Source organism: Lampris incognitus, chromosome 4, assembly GCF_029633865.1.
Source record: "Lampris incognitus isolate fLamInc1 chromosome 4, fLamInc1.hap2, whole genome shotgun sequence".
Taxonomy (NCBI): Eukaryota; Metazoa; Chordata; class Actinopteri; order Lampriformes; family Lampridae; genus Lampris; species Lampris incognitus.
The window spans coordinates 219,208-238,005 of NC_079214.1; the positions used below are offsets into that span (position 1 = coordinate 219,208).

General features: G+C 46.1%; 1 protein-coding gene across 1 annotated transcript in view; it reads left to right on the forward strand.

The window, feature by feature from the left end:
• Window positions 1–8,265: 8,265 nt before the first annotated feature.
• The window catches only part of ankdd1a (ankyrin repeat and death domain containing 1A), a 165,615-nt gene continuing 155,082 nt past the window's right edge, over window positions 8,266–18,798 (forward strand). The window contains exon 1 of the mRNA XM_056279135.1: window positions 8,266–8,392. Within this exon, the coding sequence (XP_056135110.1) occupies window positions 8,362–8,392 (31 nt within the window). The 5' untranslated portion in view covers window positions 8,266–8,361. The remainder of the gene's footprint in view (window positions 8,393–18,798) is intronic.

Below are 18,798 nucleotides of genomic sequence, written 5' to 3' on the forward strand. Positions count from 1 at the left end.
GCTGAGAGACCACAAGGGCACGGTCGTCGTCATGGATGACATGCTCGTGTATGGCAAGGACCAGGACGAGCACAATAGAAACTTGGAGGCAGTACTGCAGACAATCAAAACTTCGGGGCTGAAGCTCAACCGGGAGAAATGCCGCTTCAGCAGGAGTGAGCTGCAATATTTCGGGCACATCATCAGCAAAGACGGCATCAAACCAGATCCAGGCAAGGTGAAGGCCATCTCAGACATGCAGAGCCCCGAGAATGTCCCTCAGGTGAGACAGTGGCTGGGTATGGTAAATTATCTGGGGAGGTTTCTACCCGAACTGTCATCAGTGCTACACCCGGTGAGTGAGCTGCTGAAGAAAGACGCAGAGTGGCAGTGGGGGGAGCCCCAACAGCAAGCCTTCACCAAGGTAAAAGCAATGTTGTCTTCCACTCCTGCCCTGGCATACTATGATGTAGCAAGGCCCACCATTGTGAGCGCGGATGCTAGTAGTTACGGGCTGGGGGCAGCACTGTTGCAGGTTCAGGGGGACAAAGTTCAGCCTGTTGCCCTCTGCTCCAGAACTCTCACAGATGCAGAGAAGAGATACTCTCAGTTAGAGAAGGAATGCCTTGCAGGGGTGTGGGCCTGTGAGCGGGTTTCCCGTTATCTGTTAGGCTTAGCAGAGTTTAGCTTACAGACAGACCACAAGCCCCTGGCCCCCCTCATTAATGCATATGATCTGGACAAAGTGCCGCCGAGATGCCAGCGGCTTCTAATTGGTCTAATGCGTTTTAACCCCAGAGCAGTGTATGTTCCGGGTTCACAGCTGGTGGTGGCCGACGCCCTTTCCAGGAACCCACTCCAGGACGGCCGCGGGGCAGACACAGACAGGGATATGCGTGCGCATGTCGAAGCTGTGATCGAAACCAAACCGGTCTCGAGCACGAAGCTGGACATGTTAAAGCAGGCCACGCGTCAGGACGACACAATGCAGAGGGTGATCGGGTACACCAGAGAGGGATGGCCGAGGCACGTGCCCTTTTATCTGCATGGCTACCATGCTGCGAGGGCATCGCTGTCCGAGGCAGACGGGCTGCTCCTGTACCAAGACAGGATTGTAATTCCCCCCGCGTATCAGGAAGACATCCTACACAGGATTCACGAAGGGCACCAAGGCCTTACAAAGTGTCGTTGAAGAGCCAGGATGTCTGTCTGGTGGCCCAGCATCGGATCGGACATTTACCGGAAAGTTACACAGTGCACATTCTGCCAAATCAATAAGCCCTCACAGTACAAAAAGCCCCTACGTACAACACCACTGCTGCCCGGCCCATGGCACAAGATTGGGGCAGACTTTTGCGAGCAGGATGGAAAAAAATACCTGGTAGTGGTTGATTATTATTCCAGGGACATTGAGATCGCCCAGCTACGGACCACCTCCAGTCTACAGGTGATTGAGCAGCTGAAAGGTATGTTTGCACGATGGGGCGTCCCTGGGGAATTCATTAATGACAATGCCACACAGTTAACGTCAGCCGAATTTAGGCAGTTTTGTAGGAACTATGATTTCCGCCACACAACCTGCAGCCCCCACTTCCCCCAGGCAAATGGAGCTGCCGAAAGGGCTGTCGGGACGGCCAAAAGAATTTTGCGGCAGCCTGACCCTCACCTAGCGCTGATGTGCTACCGCGCCACACCAATTGCTGCCACAGGTGCGAGCCCCGCGCAGTTCATGACCAGCCGCCAGATCCGGACCAACATGCCTGTGCTGGAGAGGAAACTCCAGCCACAGCTCTTCGACCACAAGGAGGTGGAGAAGAATGACAGAAGGGCAAAAGAGGCTTATAAGTTTTTCTTCGACAGGAGACACTCTGCATGTGCCCTAACCGAACTGCACTCAGGTGAGAGGGTACGAGTCAAACTAGACGGGCAAAAGGGGTGGAACATGCCCGCAGTCGTGGTGAATCCCTCAGGGGAACCACGCTCCTACACGGTGCGTACGGAAGACGGGGCTGTCTTCAGACGGAACCGCAGGCACCTGCAATCCGTGCCTGCCCCTGCAACTGTTGCAACCCAACCAGCCAGAGACAGCAATGACTTGCAGCAGGAACAACTCAGCCCACCGGTCGCCACCTCATCGGGCACTCCCACGGAGCCGGACATGCCAGCAAGGCCCTCTGGGTTCACCATCACCTCCAGTGGCACAGTTGTAAAACCCCCAAAGCGGTATGATGTTTAGATACTGAGTGAGCAATGGGGCAGAATAATCCCCACACTCAGTCGAAGGGCTTGGCAGTCTACCCCACCCTTCAGGTTAATTTTTGAATTTTGAAGAGCATGTGTTCATTGTTAGCTGGTTATGCTGTTGATTAGCAAATTGCTAATATGGTATTGCTGTTGCTATGTTTTATAATCTAGCAATGTTATTGTTTCCATTGGAACATACATGTTCTTTAAAAGGAGGGAGATGTGATGAGAACTACAGTGCCCAGTATGCTGTGTACGTAAGAGGAGGGGCACGCAACCATGTTTTAGCGCGGTTCTGTACTGCGGCATTCTGGGGATTGTCCAGGTCGGGGACTGGAAGCAGATGGCTGAATAAAGCACGTTATTAATCGCGACTCCCTTGCCTGTCGTTTATGCACATGACAGAGAGTAAATCTCAGAAGCCTACCCGCCAAATGGCGAGCAACAAAAAAAGTGAAATCCAACCACTTAACCCCGCCCCCATCTCTCTCGCTCTCTCTCTCCTTAGCAACAACAATAACAGAAATTAACCAATCAAAGTGCATTAGAACAATACCATAGCAACAACAATAACAGAAACTAACCAATCAGAGTGCATTAGAATGTTGCTAGACGCTACTGGCGGGTAACATGACGCACACACTCGGGAGGAACAACAACAGCAGCACCGTCACACTCGGCACTGGCCTACTCTATTCTTTTAACTAACGTTAGCCAGCAACACCAGTTACGTGGCGATATTGAGAAGTCGTAAAACCACCATCAAAAAGACAACCATGCCGCGAAGAGGAGGAAGAAGCCACCATCACCACCAAACCGAAAAAAAAGAAAGTTTAGTGAAAAGTGGAGGTATGGCGATAAAGGAGCTGCAAGAGGCTGGCTGGAGTATAACGCACAGACCGTGATAAGGAGTTGCTCCGTCTGTCACCAGGAGGCCAAAAACCGCAGCAGTTCATTGGTCATCGGTAACAAGATAATGAAGGTAGAAAACATCAAGGAACATGAGACCTCCAGACGTCACATTACCTGTATGAAGGCCTCTCAGGCTCAGTCGGAGCCTGTCCTCACAGCATTCTCCCTAAAGGCGCTAATAGCCATGTCCGAGCAGAACAGCAGGAAAATCTCTCCGACTTCGAATGGATGTGCGAGTAAGTGAATTTAGTTGTCATCTCAAATTATTGTAGCGAATTCGGGGGACAACGCAACCACAGGAACTGCCGCGGCCGGGAAGCGAACCCGTACCGCCCGCACCGCAGGAGACATCGCTAACCGCTCGACTAAAGGTTCAGACCCTAGAGCCAGCGGCCAGCGTGTCTTCTTATCCATGCACGTTACACTATCCTTATACAGCGTAAACAACGTGCTGGCTGTAGCTAACGTTAGCCAGCTAGCACTAGTATGTGACACCTAGCTTGCACTAACGTTAGCTGTGTGCTACCTTCAACACCATGAAACAGGTTAAAACTGATTGGCGTGTCCACGGTGGTGTAGCGGTCTAAGCATCGGCTTTGTATCGATGCAGTTGCCCACTGGGGACCGGGGTTCGCGCCCCGTCTCGTCAGATCCGACTATGGCCGGATTCGATGAAGCAGCAATAATTGGCAACGCTGTCTTCGGGAGGGGGGCGAAGTCGGCAGTGGTTCGGCCATGATTCGCCTTGTCACGAAAGTGGCGAGGCGTCTCCTTCGAGACGGACGGCCGGAGAGATGCAGATGGCGAACACATGCAGTACGAGGGAGGATGTCTGAACTAAAATAGGGATCGATTGGCCACTAAATTGGGAGGGGAAAAAAAGGGAAAACTCAGAAATAAAAATGTTTAAAAAAAAAAAACAACCTCAACTCAGACACACTCTCGGATTTACTGATGGTGCAGCTGCCATCTCCCGAGATCAGGGAGTATGACCCAACCAGTGCTGTCAATGTGTGGCACCAAGACTCCGTCAGGAGCAGGAGGCAAGACATCATGGACGGTGCAAAGAGAGTGGCTGCTGTAGAGTGAGAGGTAGTCTGGGATGAGGGACGGGCATGTGGAGCACTAGAGTAGTTACAATAATACTGCAAATAAAATGCGAAATCATACTTGTAACATTTTATCATTTAACCATTGACCAATTTTACATAAAAATATTTTTGCTTCAAATCGCACATTTTTAAAAGCTCTTATTCAACACAATACCTTATTCTCTCATTGATATGTACTGACAACGTTTGTATGGCACAAAAAAGGCTACTAGCTATTTTGGCCAGTAAAAAACATGCTTGACCAGTAGATTTTTTCATCTACCAGTCCCCTTGGCCGGTAAGCCAAAAAGTTAATTTCGGACCCTGCGTGGAAGGATGGGTGGACTCTCATAGCTCTGGGGAGTTTGAGCTTGACAGCAACTGGGTTAATGACCTTGGAAATAGGGAATGGCCCCACAAACCTGGAAACGAGTTTCTAGGACTCCACTCTGAGAGGCATGTCTTTAGTGGATAGCCATACCCTCTGGCCGCTCCTGTAAGTGGGAGCAGGGATCCGCCATCGGTCAGCCGCCTTCTTGTAATGCTCGGAATTGTGCAGCAAGGTGCGTCAGGCCCGGGCCCAGGTGTGGCGACAGCGGCGAACCAGAGCCAGCGCAGAGGGCACACTGACCTCCCTCTCCAGGGCAGGGAAGACAGGAGGTTGATATCCATAGGCACACTGAAAGGGGGAGAGACCTGATGAGGAACATGGGAGATAATTGTGTGCATACTCAACCCAGGTGAGCTGACTGCTCCATGTGTTGGGGCTCTGGGAGGCGAGGCAACGCAGGCTGGTCTCCAGCTCCTGGTTCAGCCGCTCCGTCTGACCGTTGGTTTGGGGATGGTGGCCAGATGAGAGGCTGAAGGATGCTCCCAGGAGTGAACAGAAAGCCCGCCAGAACTGTGCCACAAACTGCGGGCCCTGGTCAGACACAATGTCCCTGAAGAAGTCATGTAAGCAAAAAACATGATGCAACATCACCTCGGCTGTCTCCTTGGCTGAAGGCAACTTGGGCAAGGGAACAAAATGGACCATTTTTAAAAATCTATCCACCACCGTGAGGATGGTGATGTTACGTTCGGAAGTGGGGAGACCAGTCACAAAGTCCACGGAGATGTCTGACCAGGGTCGATGTGGCACAGGGAGTGGGCGAAGCTGACCAGAAGCTGGGCACTGGGAGACACACACCGGACAGGCTGCCACGTACTCTGTCACCTCCTTCTCCATGACTGGCCACCAGAACTGCTGTCGTATGACAAACAAGGTCCTGCGTACTCCAGGGTGACATCCAAAGGAGTTGAATCAAGTGCAACTGGACTTGGTATATATCCGTGAAGACGTTTCGCCTCTCATCCAAGAGGCTTCCTCAGTTCGTGCCTTTCTGACTAGACGAAGCTTGTCTTGACTGGCTGGTGATGAGACTCAGAATTTATCCTCTTGGAGTCGTTGTCAGAGCTATAGATGTCCATGGCTCTTTTGTGTACCGATGTTTGACTGCGCCTGTCCAGGGTGACAGGATAACCGGGAAGAATGGGCCCAGTGAATGACCAGTGAACGCAAGACAGGAGGCACAAACAGCTGGTTCGGCGGGCAGCCGGCTGGAGGTTGACAGTTCACATTGGCCTCGTTGACCCTTCTCTCAGTGTCCCAAGTGACAGAACCCACAACACATGAGGGAGGAAGACTGGATAGAATCTTTACAAGAGTTCTCGGAGAGAAACAAACCGGAGAGAGCATCAGGCTTTAAGTTCTTGGAGCCAGGGCGATAAGACAGGGTGAAATGGAACCGGTTGAAAAAGAGAGCCCACCTTGCCTGCCGAGAGTTGAGCCTCTTTGCTGTCCTCAAGTACTCAGGGTTTTTATGATCCATCCAGATGAGAAAAGGCTGTTCGGCCCCCTCCAACCAGTGCCACCACTCCTCCAATGCCACCTTGATGGCAAGCAGCTCACAGTTGCCAACATCATAGTTTCTCTTGGAGGCCGACAGCTTGCGGGAAAGAAAGGCACAGGGGTGTAGCTTATTGTCCTTAGCCGACCTCTGAGAGAGAACAGCTCCCACCCCCACATCGGAGGCATCCACCTCCACCACAATCTGCAGGTTGGGGTCAGGCAACGTGAGGACAGGAGCTGAGGTGAAGCTGGTCTTCAAGCTCTGGAAAGTGAGCTCAGCCCGGGGGTTCCACTGGAAGCTAGGCTTAGAAGAGGTCAGTGCATGAAGGGGGGCAGCAACAGAACTGAAATTTCTGACGAACTTCCGGTAAAAATGAGCAAACCCCAGGAATTGTTGAACCTCCTTTACGGCTAGTGGGAGCAGGCCAATCCACAACAGCACTAACCTTTTCTGGGTCCATCCTGACCTCCCCCTCAGACACAATGAACCCCAGGAAGGACACAGAGGGCACATGAAACTCACACTTCTCAGCTTTGACAAAGAGTTGGTGGTGGAGGAGGCACTGGAGGACCCGCCAGACGTGCTGAATGTGAGTTTTCTCATCAGGGGAGAAGATTAAGATGTCGTCCAGGTAAACAAAAACAAACTCATTGAGCATATCCCGGAACACGTCGTTCACCAGGGCCTGAAAGACAGCTGGGGCATTGATAAGTCCAAACGGCATGACCAGGTACTTGTAATGACCACTGGGAGTGTTAAATGCTGTCTTCCATTCATCCCCCTCCCTTATTCTAACTAGGTGATAAGCATTCCTTAAGTCCAGTTTAGTGAAAACCTTAGCACCATTTAAGCAGTGGAAATTAAAGGGAGGGGGTACCTGTTGCGAATGGTGATCTCGTTGAGTCCTCTGTAGTCAATGCAAGGCCGCAGGGTTTTATCCTTTTTGTCAACGAAGAAGAACCCAGCGCCAGCAGGAGAGGAGGAAGGCAGAATAATCCCTGCAGCCCAGGATTCCTCAACGTACTTTCTCATGGCCTGTGTTTCAGGAGCTGACAGGGAATACAGGCGACCCTCGGGTGGTGATGTTCCGAGGAGCAGGTCAATGGCGCAGTCATAGGCCCGGTGTGGAGGCAAGGACATGGCACGGGCCTTGCTAAAAACCTCCTTAAGGTCGTGGTAGCAGACGGGAACCCGGGAAAGGTCGGGAAACTCAGGATCCAGGCTGGAGGAGTTCTGGGAGGTGTTAGGAGGTTGAAGCTCTGACAGGAAAGGTTGAGAGGGTGAGAAACAGTTCTTTGCACAAGTCTTTGTGACTTTACATAATAGCCTGCCGTCCAGGGCACTGGCATCCAGGGGCTGGTTGAAGCAGAAGGTTTTGAGGCCCAGCTTCCTGGCTAGATCAAAGTCCATTAGGTTAGCATCTGAGCCGGAATCAACTAGGACGGGATGCTTAAGAGAAAACGCAGGGGAGATGAGAGACACTAGAGGTTGCAAACGAGAGGGATTAGAAAAAGTCAAAGTATGGCTCACCAGTGCCCTCACCTTCACTGGCTAGCCCGGTCTTTTAATGGGCAGAAGGCGATGAAGTGGCCCAGTTGGCCACAGTAGCTCATCCACGTGCGTTGAAGCCCCCAAATCACATCTTCATATCGGTCAACCGCAGGCAAGGCAAGTTTATTTGTATGGCACATTTCATACACAATAGCAGGATAAAAGGCATAAAACACATTAATGAAAATGCAGAATAAGATAAAAAGAAATGTGATATAGATAAGACAAGATTAAGAATAAATCGAAAATAAAAATGTTAATACAAGGTACAAAAGTAATAAAAAGGGTTAAAGGGCAATCTCCTGACTATCCGTTTTTAATTCCGTGAATATGGATTATAATCAAGGATGATAAATGAGGGAAACGTTTCAAAAATAATTCGGAAAATTACCGTCACCAAAAAAAAGTCCTGTGGGGACATCACAATGCACCCGTACTGAATTCGTTAGATACCTTACAGACGTTACAAAAAAAATTGTCTTGGGGGGGCTTTTATTTTGAAAGACATTGCCGGACGTTTCACTGATGTTTTGTGTTGTGGGCTGTTCGTGCTGCACAGCGTTCAGCATGACGACAAACCCAGGATGCTAAAACGCTGCACGCCAGTTCAAGCCAGGTGGACGCAGAGAAATACGAAGCTGCAGCACAGCGCTGCACGCCAGTCCGGTAAAACGGTTTGACATATCAACAGAATGGAAGACGACATGGTTTTAGAAGATACATGTAAGTGTTACGAAGAGCATGCTTTTAGTTTTTGTAGCTTTTTACCGGAGACTAGCACTGGACTATACAGCTGTTGAGTTGATTTTAACAACAAAAAAAAAGGCGGGGGTCGCAGATGAGGAAAATATTGTGATGGTCGTCGTTGTCTGCGGGGATTCATTAATTCAGGCTTCCCGCAAGGCAAAGCCCGCGTGAGTCCTGCTGATGTTCTCCTCCTTCATGACTTGGGGACTAAAACGTCCCTCCTGCCGTCCGCAATAATTACCAAATTCATGTAGGAATCAGATTTTAGTCAAATATTCTGTATTTGAAGTACCAACTGTATCATACTTATTTGTATTACACAATGTGAATGTGGCACATTTGAATAGTATAATATTTATATGAAATATTGCTATACGCTTTACATACATTTTTATAGAGCATATAAACATCTCGTTTGATTGGATTTGTATTTCATATAGCCACATTACAGTACAGGCTCGTCTGTTGCTGGTTCATAACAAATTATTGCAAAGAGTGGTTGATCACAAATTGTATTTATTTATTTATATATTTAACCTTTATTTAACAAGGAGGATCCCGTCGAATTACAAACCTCTTTTTCAAGGGAGACCTGGTCAAGATAGGCAGCAGCAATTAGAAGGCATTGTTACAAAATCATACAGTTGCTAAATTACACATTTGAAAACACAAACAAAAGACAAAAGAAATTAGAAAAAAGTAAATTACAAGCAGATTATAAAAAACAAGTACATGTTGTGAAATCAGCTTCAAGTACTGTCAATTTGGATTTAAACCGGCTCAGTGAGATTAACTCTGTACATTTCCAGTCAGCCTGCAACATATTTCAGGTTAAAGGTACAGAATGAACAAAAGCAGCACATAGCCAAGAGAAAGAAAGGAGTAAGGGCCAGCACTTCTCAGTGCAATTAAGTCACAAATATAGGAAGGCAGTAGACCGAGGATTGCCTTATATATAAAAGTATAACAATGACTGAGCCTTCAGGTGGCCAGAGCAGGCCATCCCACCCGAGCACACAACTCACAGTGATGTGTCAATGATTTGCAATTAGTAATAAATCTCAAAGAAGAATGGTAGGCAGTGTCTAGCACGCAGAGACATTGAGCAGAAGCATTCATATGCAAAAGATCTCCATAATCCAACACAAGTAAAAAGGTGGCAGCAACAAGTCGCTTTTTTACATTTAAAGAAAAACACAACTTATTTCGAAAATAAAAACCCAGTTTCAGCCTCAGCTTTTTCACAAGATTCTCCACATGTGACTTGAAAGTAAGGGAGTCATCAATCAGGACACCCAGGTTTATGTACACATTGACCACCTCTATTTCATTTCCCTCTAAAGTGGTTACTGAAGGGATAATTTGTGACATCTTCCTAGAATTGGAAAACAGCATAAGCTTAGTCTTATCAGCGTTTAGAACAAGTTTCAGCTGAAATAATGAGTGCTGGAGAGCCACAAAGTCTTTCTGCTGGGATTCAATAGCCTGAACAAGAGTAGATCCACAGCAATAAATAACTGTATCAACAGCATAAAATGCAAATTAGCGTCTGACACATGTAGACCCAAATCATTGATGTAAATAATGAATAAAAGGGGACGTGTCTGTGAATGTTCTCATTCATCCAGGTCATGGTTATCCAAAGGAATTGAATCAAGTGCAACTGGACTTGGTATATATCCGTGACGACGTTTCGCCTCTCATCCAAGAGGCTTCATCAGTTCATGCCTTTCTGACTAGACCAAGGTAGTCTGACTGGCTGGTGATGAAAATCAGATATTTAGCCTCTTTGGAGTCGTTATCAGAGCTATTGATGTCAATGGCTCTTTTGTGTTCCGATGTTTAGCAACAACAGTCGTTGGAGGTGTTAGTTTCGACTTCGTTAGTGCTCCATTCATTGGTCATGAGTCGTTGGAGCCGTTAGTGACCGACTGTTGTTCTTGGAGGCTAAGCTTTTGAGTTTGCCCTTCTTGGACTGTGACAGCCACATTGGGGAAGACAGGAGCCTCCACATTGGGGTTTACAGGAAACCTACACACACAGACCAATATCTACTTTTCGACTCACACCACCCTCTGGAACACAAACTGGGCGTCATCTGAACTCTGCAACACAGAGCTGACAATGTGCCCAGCAGCACTCAGGCCCCACGGAAAGAACACAAACACCTGAGGGAAGCTCTAAAAACCTCTGGCTACCCCAGTTGGACCTTTGTGAAAACTGCAACACGTTCCAGAAAGACCAACCGGATGAGCGATGAGGAGAAGAGGAACAGAAGGAATAACATAGTCATCCCGTATGTTTCTGGGGTCTCCGAGAAACTCAGGAGAATTTTTAACAAACACCGCATCCCGGTATACTTCAAACCCAGCAACACACTCTGACAAAACTGGTTCATCCCAAAGACCGTGTACCACACACCCGGAAAAGCAATCTGGTGTATGCTGTACAATGCAATGAGGATTGCACTGACCTATACATAGGAGAAAGCAAACAACCACTACACAAACGGATGGCCCAACACAGAAGGCCAAACTCCTCAGGACAAGACTCAGCAGTCTATCTACACCTAAAGGAGAAGACACACTCCTTCGAGGACAGCAACGTACACATTTTGGACAGGGAAGATAGATGGTTTGAAAGAGGGGTGAAGGAAGCCATCTATGCGAAACTGGAAAAACCATCCCTCAACAGAGGAGGAGGTCTGCGACACCACCTATCTCCCACTTACATTGCCGTCCTTTCATCTCTACCCAGGAGACTCAAAAGCCTAGCCTCCAAGAACAACAGTCGGTCACTAACGGCTTCAACGACTCATGACCACTGAATGGAGCACTAACGAAGTCGAAACTAACACCCCCAACGACCGTCGCTGCTTAACATCAGAAAACAAAAGAGCCATTGACATCAATAGCTATGATAACGACTGTCGTTGCTAAACATCGGAACACAAAAGAGCCATTGACATCAATAGCTATGATAACGACTCCAAAGAGGCTAAATATCTGAGTTTCATCACCAGCCAGTCAGACTAGCTTGGTCTAGTCAGAAAGGCACGACCTGATGAAGCCTCTTGGATGAGAGGCGAAACGTCTTCACGGATATATAACCAAGTCCAGTTGCACTTGATTCAATTCCTTTGAATAAAACGGAACCTAATACAGAGCCCTGCGGCACCCCCTTGTGGACAGTAACAAAATCAGAACAGACCCTCATGTTTAGTGCACTGAGATCTGTTACTAAGGTAATTTGAGAACCAAGTGACTGCTTGCTCTGAAAATCCCGAAAGACGGAGTCTACATTTTAATATACTGTGGTCAACATTGTCAAACGCTTTTGACAAATCAATAAAAAGTGACGCACAATGTTGTGTCTTATCAAGTGCAACAGAAATGTTGTTATAACCAACTTCATTGCAGCTGTGATGGTACTGTTTTTTTCTAAAGCCTGATTGATATTCCAATAGGATGGCATTGGAGTGTAAAAACTCCTTTACTTGCTCCCCCACAAAAGCTTCAAGAATTTTGGCCAGCACAGATAGATTCGATATTGGTGTATAATTAGTTAAAATCGCTGGATCACCCCCTTTTAATAGAGGGAGAACAAAAGCTGATTTCCAAACCAAGGGAATTTCGTTATTTTCCACTGTAAGATTAAAAAGGTATGCAAGAGGCTGTGCTACAAAATCAGCTACCAGTTTCAAGAAGTAAGGTTCAATTTGATCAGGTCCAGAAGATTTTCTAGGATCTAAAGCCTTAAGGGCATTATAAACTTCCTGAACAGAGAAAGGTACAAAGTTGAAAGGCTGACCACCATACATTAAGAGGTCTGTGCAAGGTTTCACAGAGACAGATACAGAGTCAAATAAAGAGCCAGATGATATAAAATGCTCATTAAAACAAGTGAGTACCTTCATTTTATCATAGAAAGGAACAGAATCCTTTAAAATATAGGTAGGTAGAGCTTGAGAGCTTTTGCTCACAGAAGGAGAATTAATAACTTTCCAAAATTTTCGAGGATTATTTAGGTTCTCAGCGATAACAGACAAATAGTATTCTGATTTGGCTTTCTTAATAAAAGAAGAGAATTTGTTTCTTAGTTGTCTGAAAACAAGCCAATCAGCCGAGGAACCTGATTTCCTTGCCTTTGCCCAAGCCAGATTACGCACATGAATAGTATCTGCAAGCTCTGGTGAGACCAGGGGTTATCTCGACCCTTTACCCTTTATCTTCTTAATGGGGCATGTTTATTTATAAATGAACGTTTATTTACAAATGAAAGTTTATTACTAATCTGGTGTTACACAATTATATGAATTCCAGACCAACTATCAAATATCATCCTTCTTAGAAGATGGACTTCAAAACACTGCTCACAGTACTTGTCTGTGCTAGTACGCATTATGTAGCATCACTATTGCTACTTACACTAGGAAGCCAAAACATTATGAGCACTCCGGTGAACCGAATAACGTGAATCATCTCTCAACAAGGGCACCTGTAGAGGTCCAGGTAGATTAGATGGTAAGTGAACAATCAGTACTCATAGTCAACGTGCTGGATGCAGGAGAAATGTGCAGGAGTAAAGACCTGACAGACTTTGACAAGGACCAAGCTGTGATGGCCAGATGACTGTCAGGCATCTGAAACAAGGCTTGTGGCTGCTCCTGGTCAGCAGTGGCGAGTACCTACCGACAGTGGTCCGAGAAGGGACACACCACAAACCGGCGACAGGGTGTGGGCGCCCAATGCTCATCAGTGCACGAGGGCAGGAACGGCTATCCCATCTGGTCTGAACCGACAGAAGGTCTACTGGGGCACAAGTAATAGACCGGCACCCTCTGGTTTAAAAGCCAGCGTATGGAAGCGTTTTGGCTTCTATGAAGTTCAGGGGAAAAGGGACCTGGACAAGAGACACACTGTTTGCAAGTTGTGTCTAACTAAAATAAAATATTTTGGGAACACAACAACAATGAGAAACCATATTTCGATTATAGCTGCTGCCAACCAGACAACAGTTGAACACGTGATATCAAAGCTTCCATTGAACTCGGACAGGGCGAAAGCGAATCCCAAAGTCAATCACAACTTTTATTGCCAACGATTTGCGCCCCTACTCAGTCATGAAGAACCAGGGCTTTCACGCTATACTGCACATTTTGGAGCCGAGATACAACATCCCATCTCGACGTTTCCTCACCAACACGGTGATACCCACACTCTACAACGAAAGCAGAACCAGAGTCATGGAATCATTGAGGAAAGCGGGTAGGATAGCAATAACATGCGATGCGTGGACATCCACTGCTACAGAATCTTATGTCACCGTAACTTTACTACTGATGGCTGGCAGCTCGTGTCTCACGGGCTCCAACAAGAGCCATGTGTGAGAGCCGCACGGGTGCACGTGTGGCTGAGCTGTTACAGAATGTAGCAGAAGAATGGCAGTTCACTACCAAACATGTAGTTTTAGTGACTGATGATGCCCCCAACATGACCGCTGCTGCTCAACTGGGTAAATTCCTACATGTGAGATGTTATGCCCACACACTAAATCTGGCGTCTCAGCAAGTGTTCAAGTTGCCCACTGTATCAAGGCTACTGGGGAGGGTCAGACCACGTTTTTCCACCGCAGCACCACTGCAAAACACCAGCTTGAGGAGAAGCAGAAGCTACTTGGTCTGCTGTGTCACAAGCTGAAAACAGACGTCAGCTGCAGATGGAACAGTGCTTATGAGATGGTTGCTAGGTTTCTGGAGCAACAAGCTGCGATCTGTGCCACCTTACTCTCTCCTCAGGTGAGGAGAGGAGAGGCTAACCTCTGCACTCTCGGTGGAGCAGAAGTCTCAAATGCAGAGGGTGTTATGAAGACCCTGAAGCCAATGAAAGAAGCGACTACTCCCATATCAAAGGAGAACACCCCCACAGTGTGTTTGATTGCCCCGCTGCATGCTCAACTCATCCAGGACACAGAGGACAGAGAGTCATCGATGGAGGGTCATCAGTGGTCCGGGAGGTAAAGCAGGCCATCAACGGGGACCTCAGCAAGAGGTCCACCAGTGAGCAGGAGAGAAACACTCTTCACACAGCCTCGGCCCTAAACCCGCGTTTTAAGGGACTGCTTTAAAACGTGGAGACGTGTGGAAGAGTGATCGCTGAGGCTGCATCACTAGAGGTGATTCTGCCATTTTATTTTATGTAAAAATCAATGTAAAACATGTAAAATGTCACTTTGGGCTTAAGACATGTATTTAACTTATCCAACTGACAAAATAGCAAATACTCCATTTACAATACAAGAATGTTGATATTGAGTAGAAAAAGCAAATTTGTTTTTGGTTAATGATCTTGTTCAAATGTGGTTTGGGTTGAAGATGTTGAGGATATGTTGCACTTCCATGCATTTCCATGATTTCATTGTGGCCTATTATGTGTATTTTCTCCATTATTTATTGTTTTACCACATAGTCCACAGAAAGCGTTAGTTTTGTATCAGGCACGTGCCGTGAGCTTTGACATTGAGTAAGCACAAAATATTTTAAAACACTCAATTACACATTGTGGCAAACGCAAATGTTATGGGTGAGTGCAGTGTCAAGGAAATGCCATTCAGGTAAACTGATGCCCTAGAACCCACTAATAAAAAACAGTAAGCACAGTGTTACAGTGGCGGACTTTATGATCATTTTACAAAAAAAAATTTTTTTTTAAATTGCCAGTCGCGATATAATGTTTCAAATCACAGGTCATACACGTCGCCCTTCGCTCATCGATTGATTCAGAACCACCGGGATGGACAGCGACAATTAGCCTAACTCAGAGCCATCGATAGACAATCTGCTCTGGCCTAACTAATCTCTCGCCAAACACAACGTTCTCAACATCAGTGCACAACGCACAGGCCTACATTAAACAGGTAAAGAAGGTGGCGGTCTTCCATAAAGTATAACCAGTGCAGCACAGCAGTCAACTCAGATTGCCACTTCAAAGCACACATTCACATGTAAATGGGACACGGCAGTCTTAAATCAATAAAGATCCAGTGCAGCACAGCAGTTAACTCACTTCGCCATCAGCGTATCAGGCTAGCTAACAGTATGAACCAGCAGCCAGAACATAAAGTTATAGAAATATGTTCTCTTACTGTACTTGAACACGAAATCCATGCGTTTCTCCTTGCGAATGAACACCTCTGCTAGTGGAGGAACAAAACCCCCAAAATTTGGAGGTACCCTTACCCGAGGTACAGCAAATGCTGACCTTGTTTTTTCATAACTTTAAGGTGTCCCCTTCATGAAATGGATGGTCAGCAGTGTTACTTTTACTGTAAACATCATGAAATTGATCTATGAAGTCATTCACCACATAGCAAAAAAGTGCAAAAAAAAACCCTACCCTAAAAGAGGGAGTTCCAAGTTAAACCTTTGTCGTTTTCTAACTGATGCTTGTTTTTACATAGAACTTGCTCAGAAGGTCTACAGGTAGTGTCTCTAGATCTCAGAGTAACCAGGATGCCAAAATTAAGTTCTGTTTTGTATCAGGAGCCTTTTATACAAGGCCTTATTATATGCGGAAATAGCAAAAAGTATATTTTTCTGATGATCATTCACTTGTAATCCTGGGCCTACTCTTCTATCAGGGATAGAACAAAACTTAACCTTGTTTTTCATATGTTTAACATGTACCCTTCATGAAATCAGTGGTCAGAAGTTTTACCTTTTCTGCAAATGTCATGAGATTTATCCATGAAGTGATTCTCCACATTTGCAAAAAAAGTGCATAAAAGTCCCAGACTTCCCTGAAAAGGGGAGTTTCAAGTTAACCCTGCATCATTTTCCACCTACTGGTTGGATTTACATAATATTTGTATATATTCTCTACAGGTAGACTAGCACTCCCAACAACCCAAAGTAACCAGAGGGTAAAATATTTGGATGTATAGTGCATCAGCAGCTTTTATAGGCTACTATGAATGGAATCTTCAAATGATGCTCATATTTGTCATTCCTGCTGCTTTGAAGTGTACAAAAATATTGTTCTATAGGCAGCCTTCTATTAAACACTACTTTATGTATGAAATTCCAAATGAAATCTACTGCTTATTTTCAATTTTATTTTTATTCATTCACTTATGCAATATTTTCAGAATCAAAATCTGTCACAAGCATTAGGGCAGTCCATGTAACTGCAGGAGCAATACTCTGTGCAGTGTAATCCCACAGACACACATTGGCACTTTTTAGTTTGCCTGCAATCCTTATCATTGCAATAGAGATGTGTGACATCTCTTACTGCTTTTGGTGCAGGTTCCTATTTGAAAAAGACAGGCTGCAGTGATGTGTCATCTTTTAGTATCCTACCTTTTCTAACTGGACTCCACAGAAGGGGTTGGGGGACATGGCTGTGGCACCATATAGCAGTTTGGTACATTGCCCGTAGGACATGCTGCTCAAAAGCATCTTCAGTTGGAGGTAGATGCGAGACTGGCGTGTCTGTAGTCGAAGCAATGATGCAACGGAGCTCATCAAGACTGGTGCATGCCTTGCTCTTTGCCTTCTTTGTCTGGCCATAGAGATGGAGAGCATACCTCCGTGCAATAGGTAAAGCCTCTGGAAGAGATTCACTTTGGCCAAAGGTTCTCAGACCTTGAAGCTCATTTATGTTCTTCTCCAGTTATTTAGCGCTGTCGTTTTGCCTATTTTAAACAGGCTGCTTGTGGTATCACATCCAGTCAGCGTGTGGCATGCTGGCAGACTCTCACACAGAGCTGTTCCCAATTTCTTTGAAATTTCAGATACTGGGATGAATCGTTGTCTATCACCGTGACCAGCTTGCATGAATATGGAAGCTGTTCCAAGGAGTTGTCGACTGACATAGTAAAGGAGTAACACGAGTACATCTGTATCATCACGTTTCACTATGATGGTTTGATATTTGTCAGAGAGGTGGATTGCATGCAGCACCATTCTGGTGTCAGCTTCCTCTTGTGTGCTGTATAGTTCAGGTAAACAGCGGACTCCTGTATGGTCAACAACCCTGACTTCCTCACCATTTTCAAATCCTCCTGCCAATACGATGGAGTCTTGGACTTTGAGTCTTGCCGGTGCTGCACTAATGACATAGTTTGACACAAACAAGCAAAGGGCTTCTTTGTTACCATAGCTCTGTAAGTACTGTCTATAGTTTGGGACGTTTCCTGTACCTGTGATATGGTGTGTTTTTCTGTCTTTTACGTTTCCTCTTTTCTCTCTCTCAAGACACTTGATCTATTGTGGACTGTCATATCGGTCATAAACTACAGTTACACAGTTTACATTTTTACTTTGATTCAGCGGAGAGAGAATTTTCCGCAGCACACAATCTCCAAGATCATTGAAAGTTTGAAATCCGGATTCATTCAAACTCTGCAACATGACCATGCCACCTAATATATGATCAGATGGTGGCACAGCATCTGGCAAGTGATTTCCTTCTTCAACAGTAGCCTCCAGTTTCTTTGCCAGTGTTGCTTTTGCAGTTTTTCACATTGTTCCATCATCATGAAAAAGAGAAGGTGGAACAGCAACCAGCTCATGGGATAACACATTCTCCATAGATATACGTCTCTTTGTTTAGACACTGCCAACAATCTTCTAAAGAGGATATCTGAATCCATTGTAATCTGTCCTGTATTTTTAGATGTGAATGGCTTCTTCATATCAGCAAAGATGGTTGAACACTTTCTGTTCTCGGGAGCCCAGAAACTTTTTGTTTTTTTTTTCTTTGACCAACCGTTGTTCAATGAATGTCATGCTCTGCATCTTTCCATCTTCAATGAAGTTTGACAACTCTCTGGAAACTCGATCAGATGCCAGCTGCCCGGTTGCAATATTTATCAGCACGTCAGGCACGGTGTCCAAGTCAAATGGGTTTTGCCCTTCTTCAACAATCTCCATGATTTTTTTCCACATCTTTCTCATCCCGTTCCATCCTCGTTGCTCCATGCTCATGATGAGTTTCAGGAAGTCGTGAATTCACATCACACACTTGCTTCATTGCATCCACATACTCTGCAGTCTTGTGCCTAGTCATGAGCCATCTTGTGAGAGCGCCTTTTTTAGTGTGTATCCAACTACTCCACCTTGGCTCTTTGCTTCATGATTCACACTTTGCTCCAGTGCCTGGTCTGTGGAGACACAGTTGAAGTTTTTCCCTTCTGATTGACGGACAACAAACCCCCCTTCTCTCAGGAAAGCATATGCCTCTGGTCTCTCTTTTTCAAGGGCTCTCATTTCTGCCACATACAGGGGAAGGTACTTTGAGTAGTTTAACCGTCCGGCAGCTCTGAACCACGGCAAAGCATCACACATGCAGCTCAGATGCATTTCAAAATCCGCACTACGC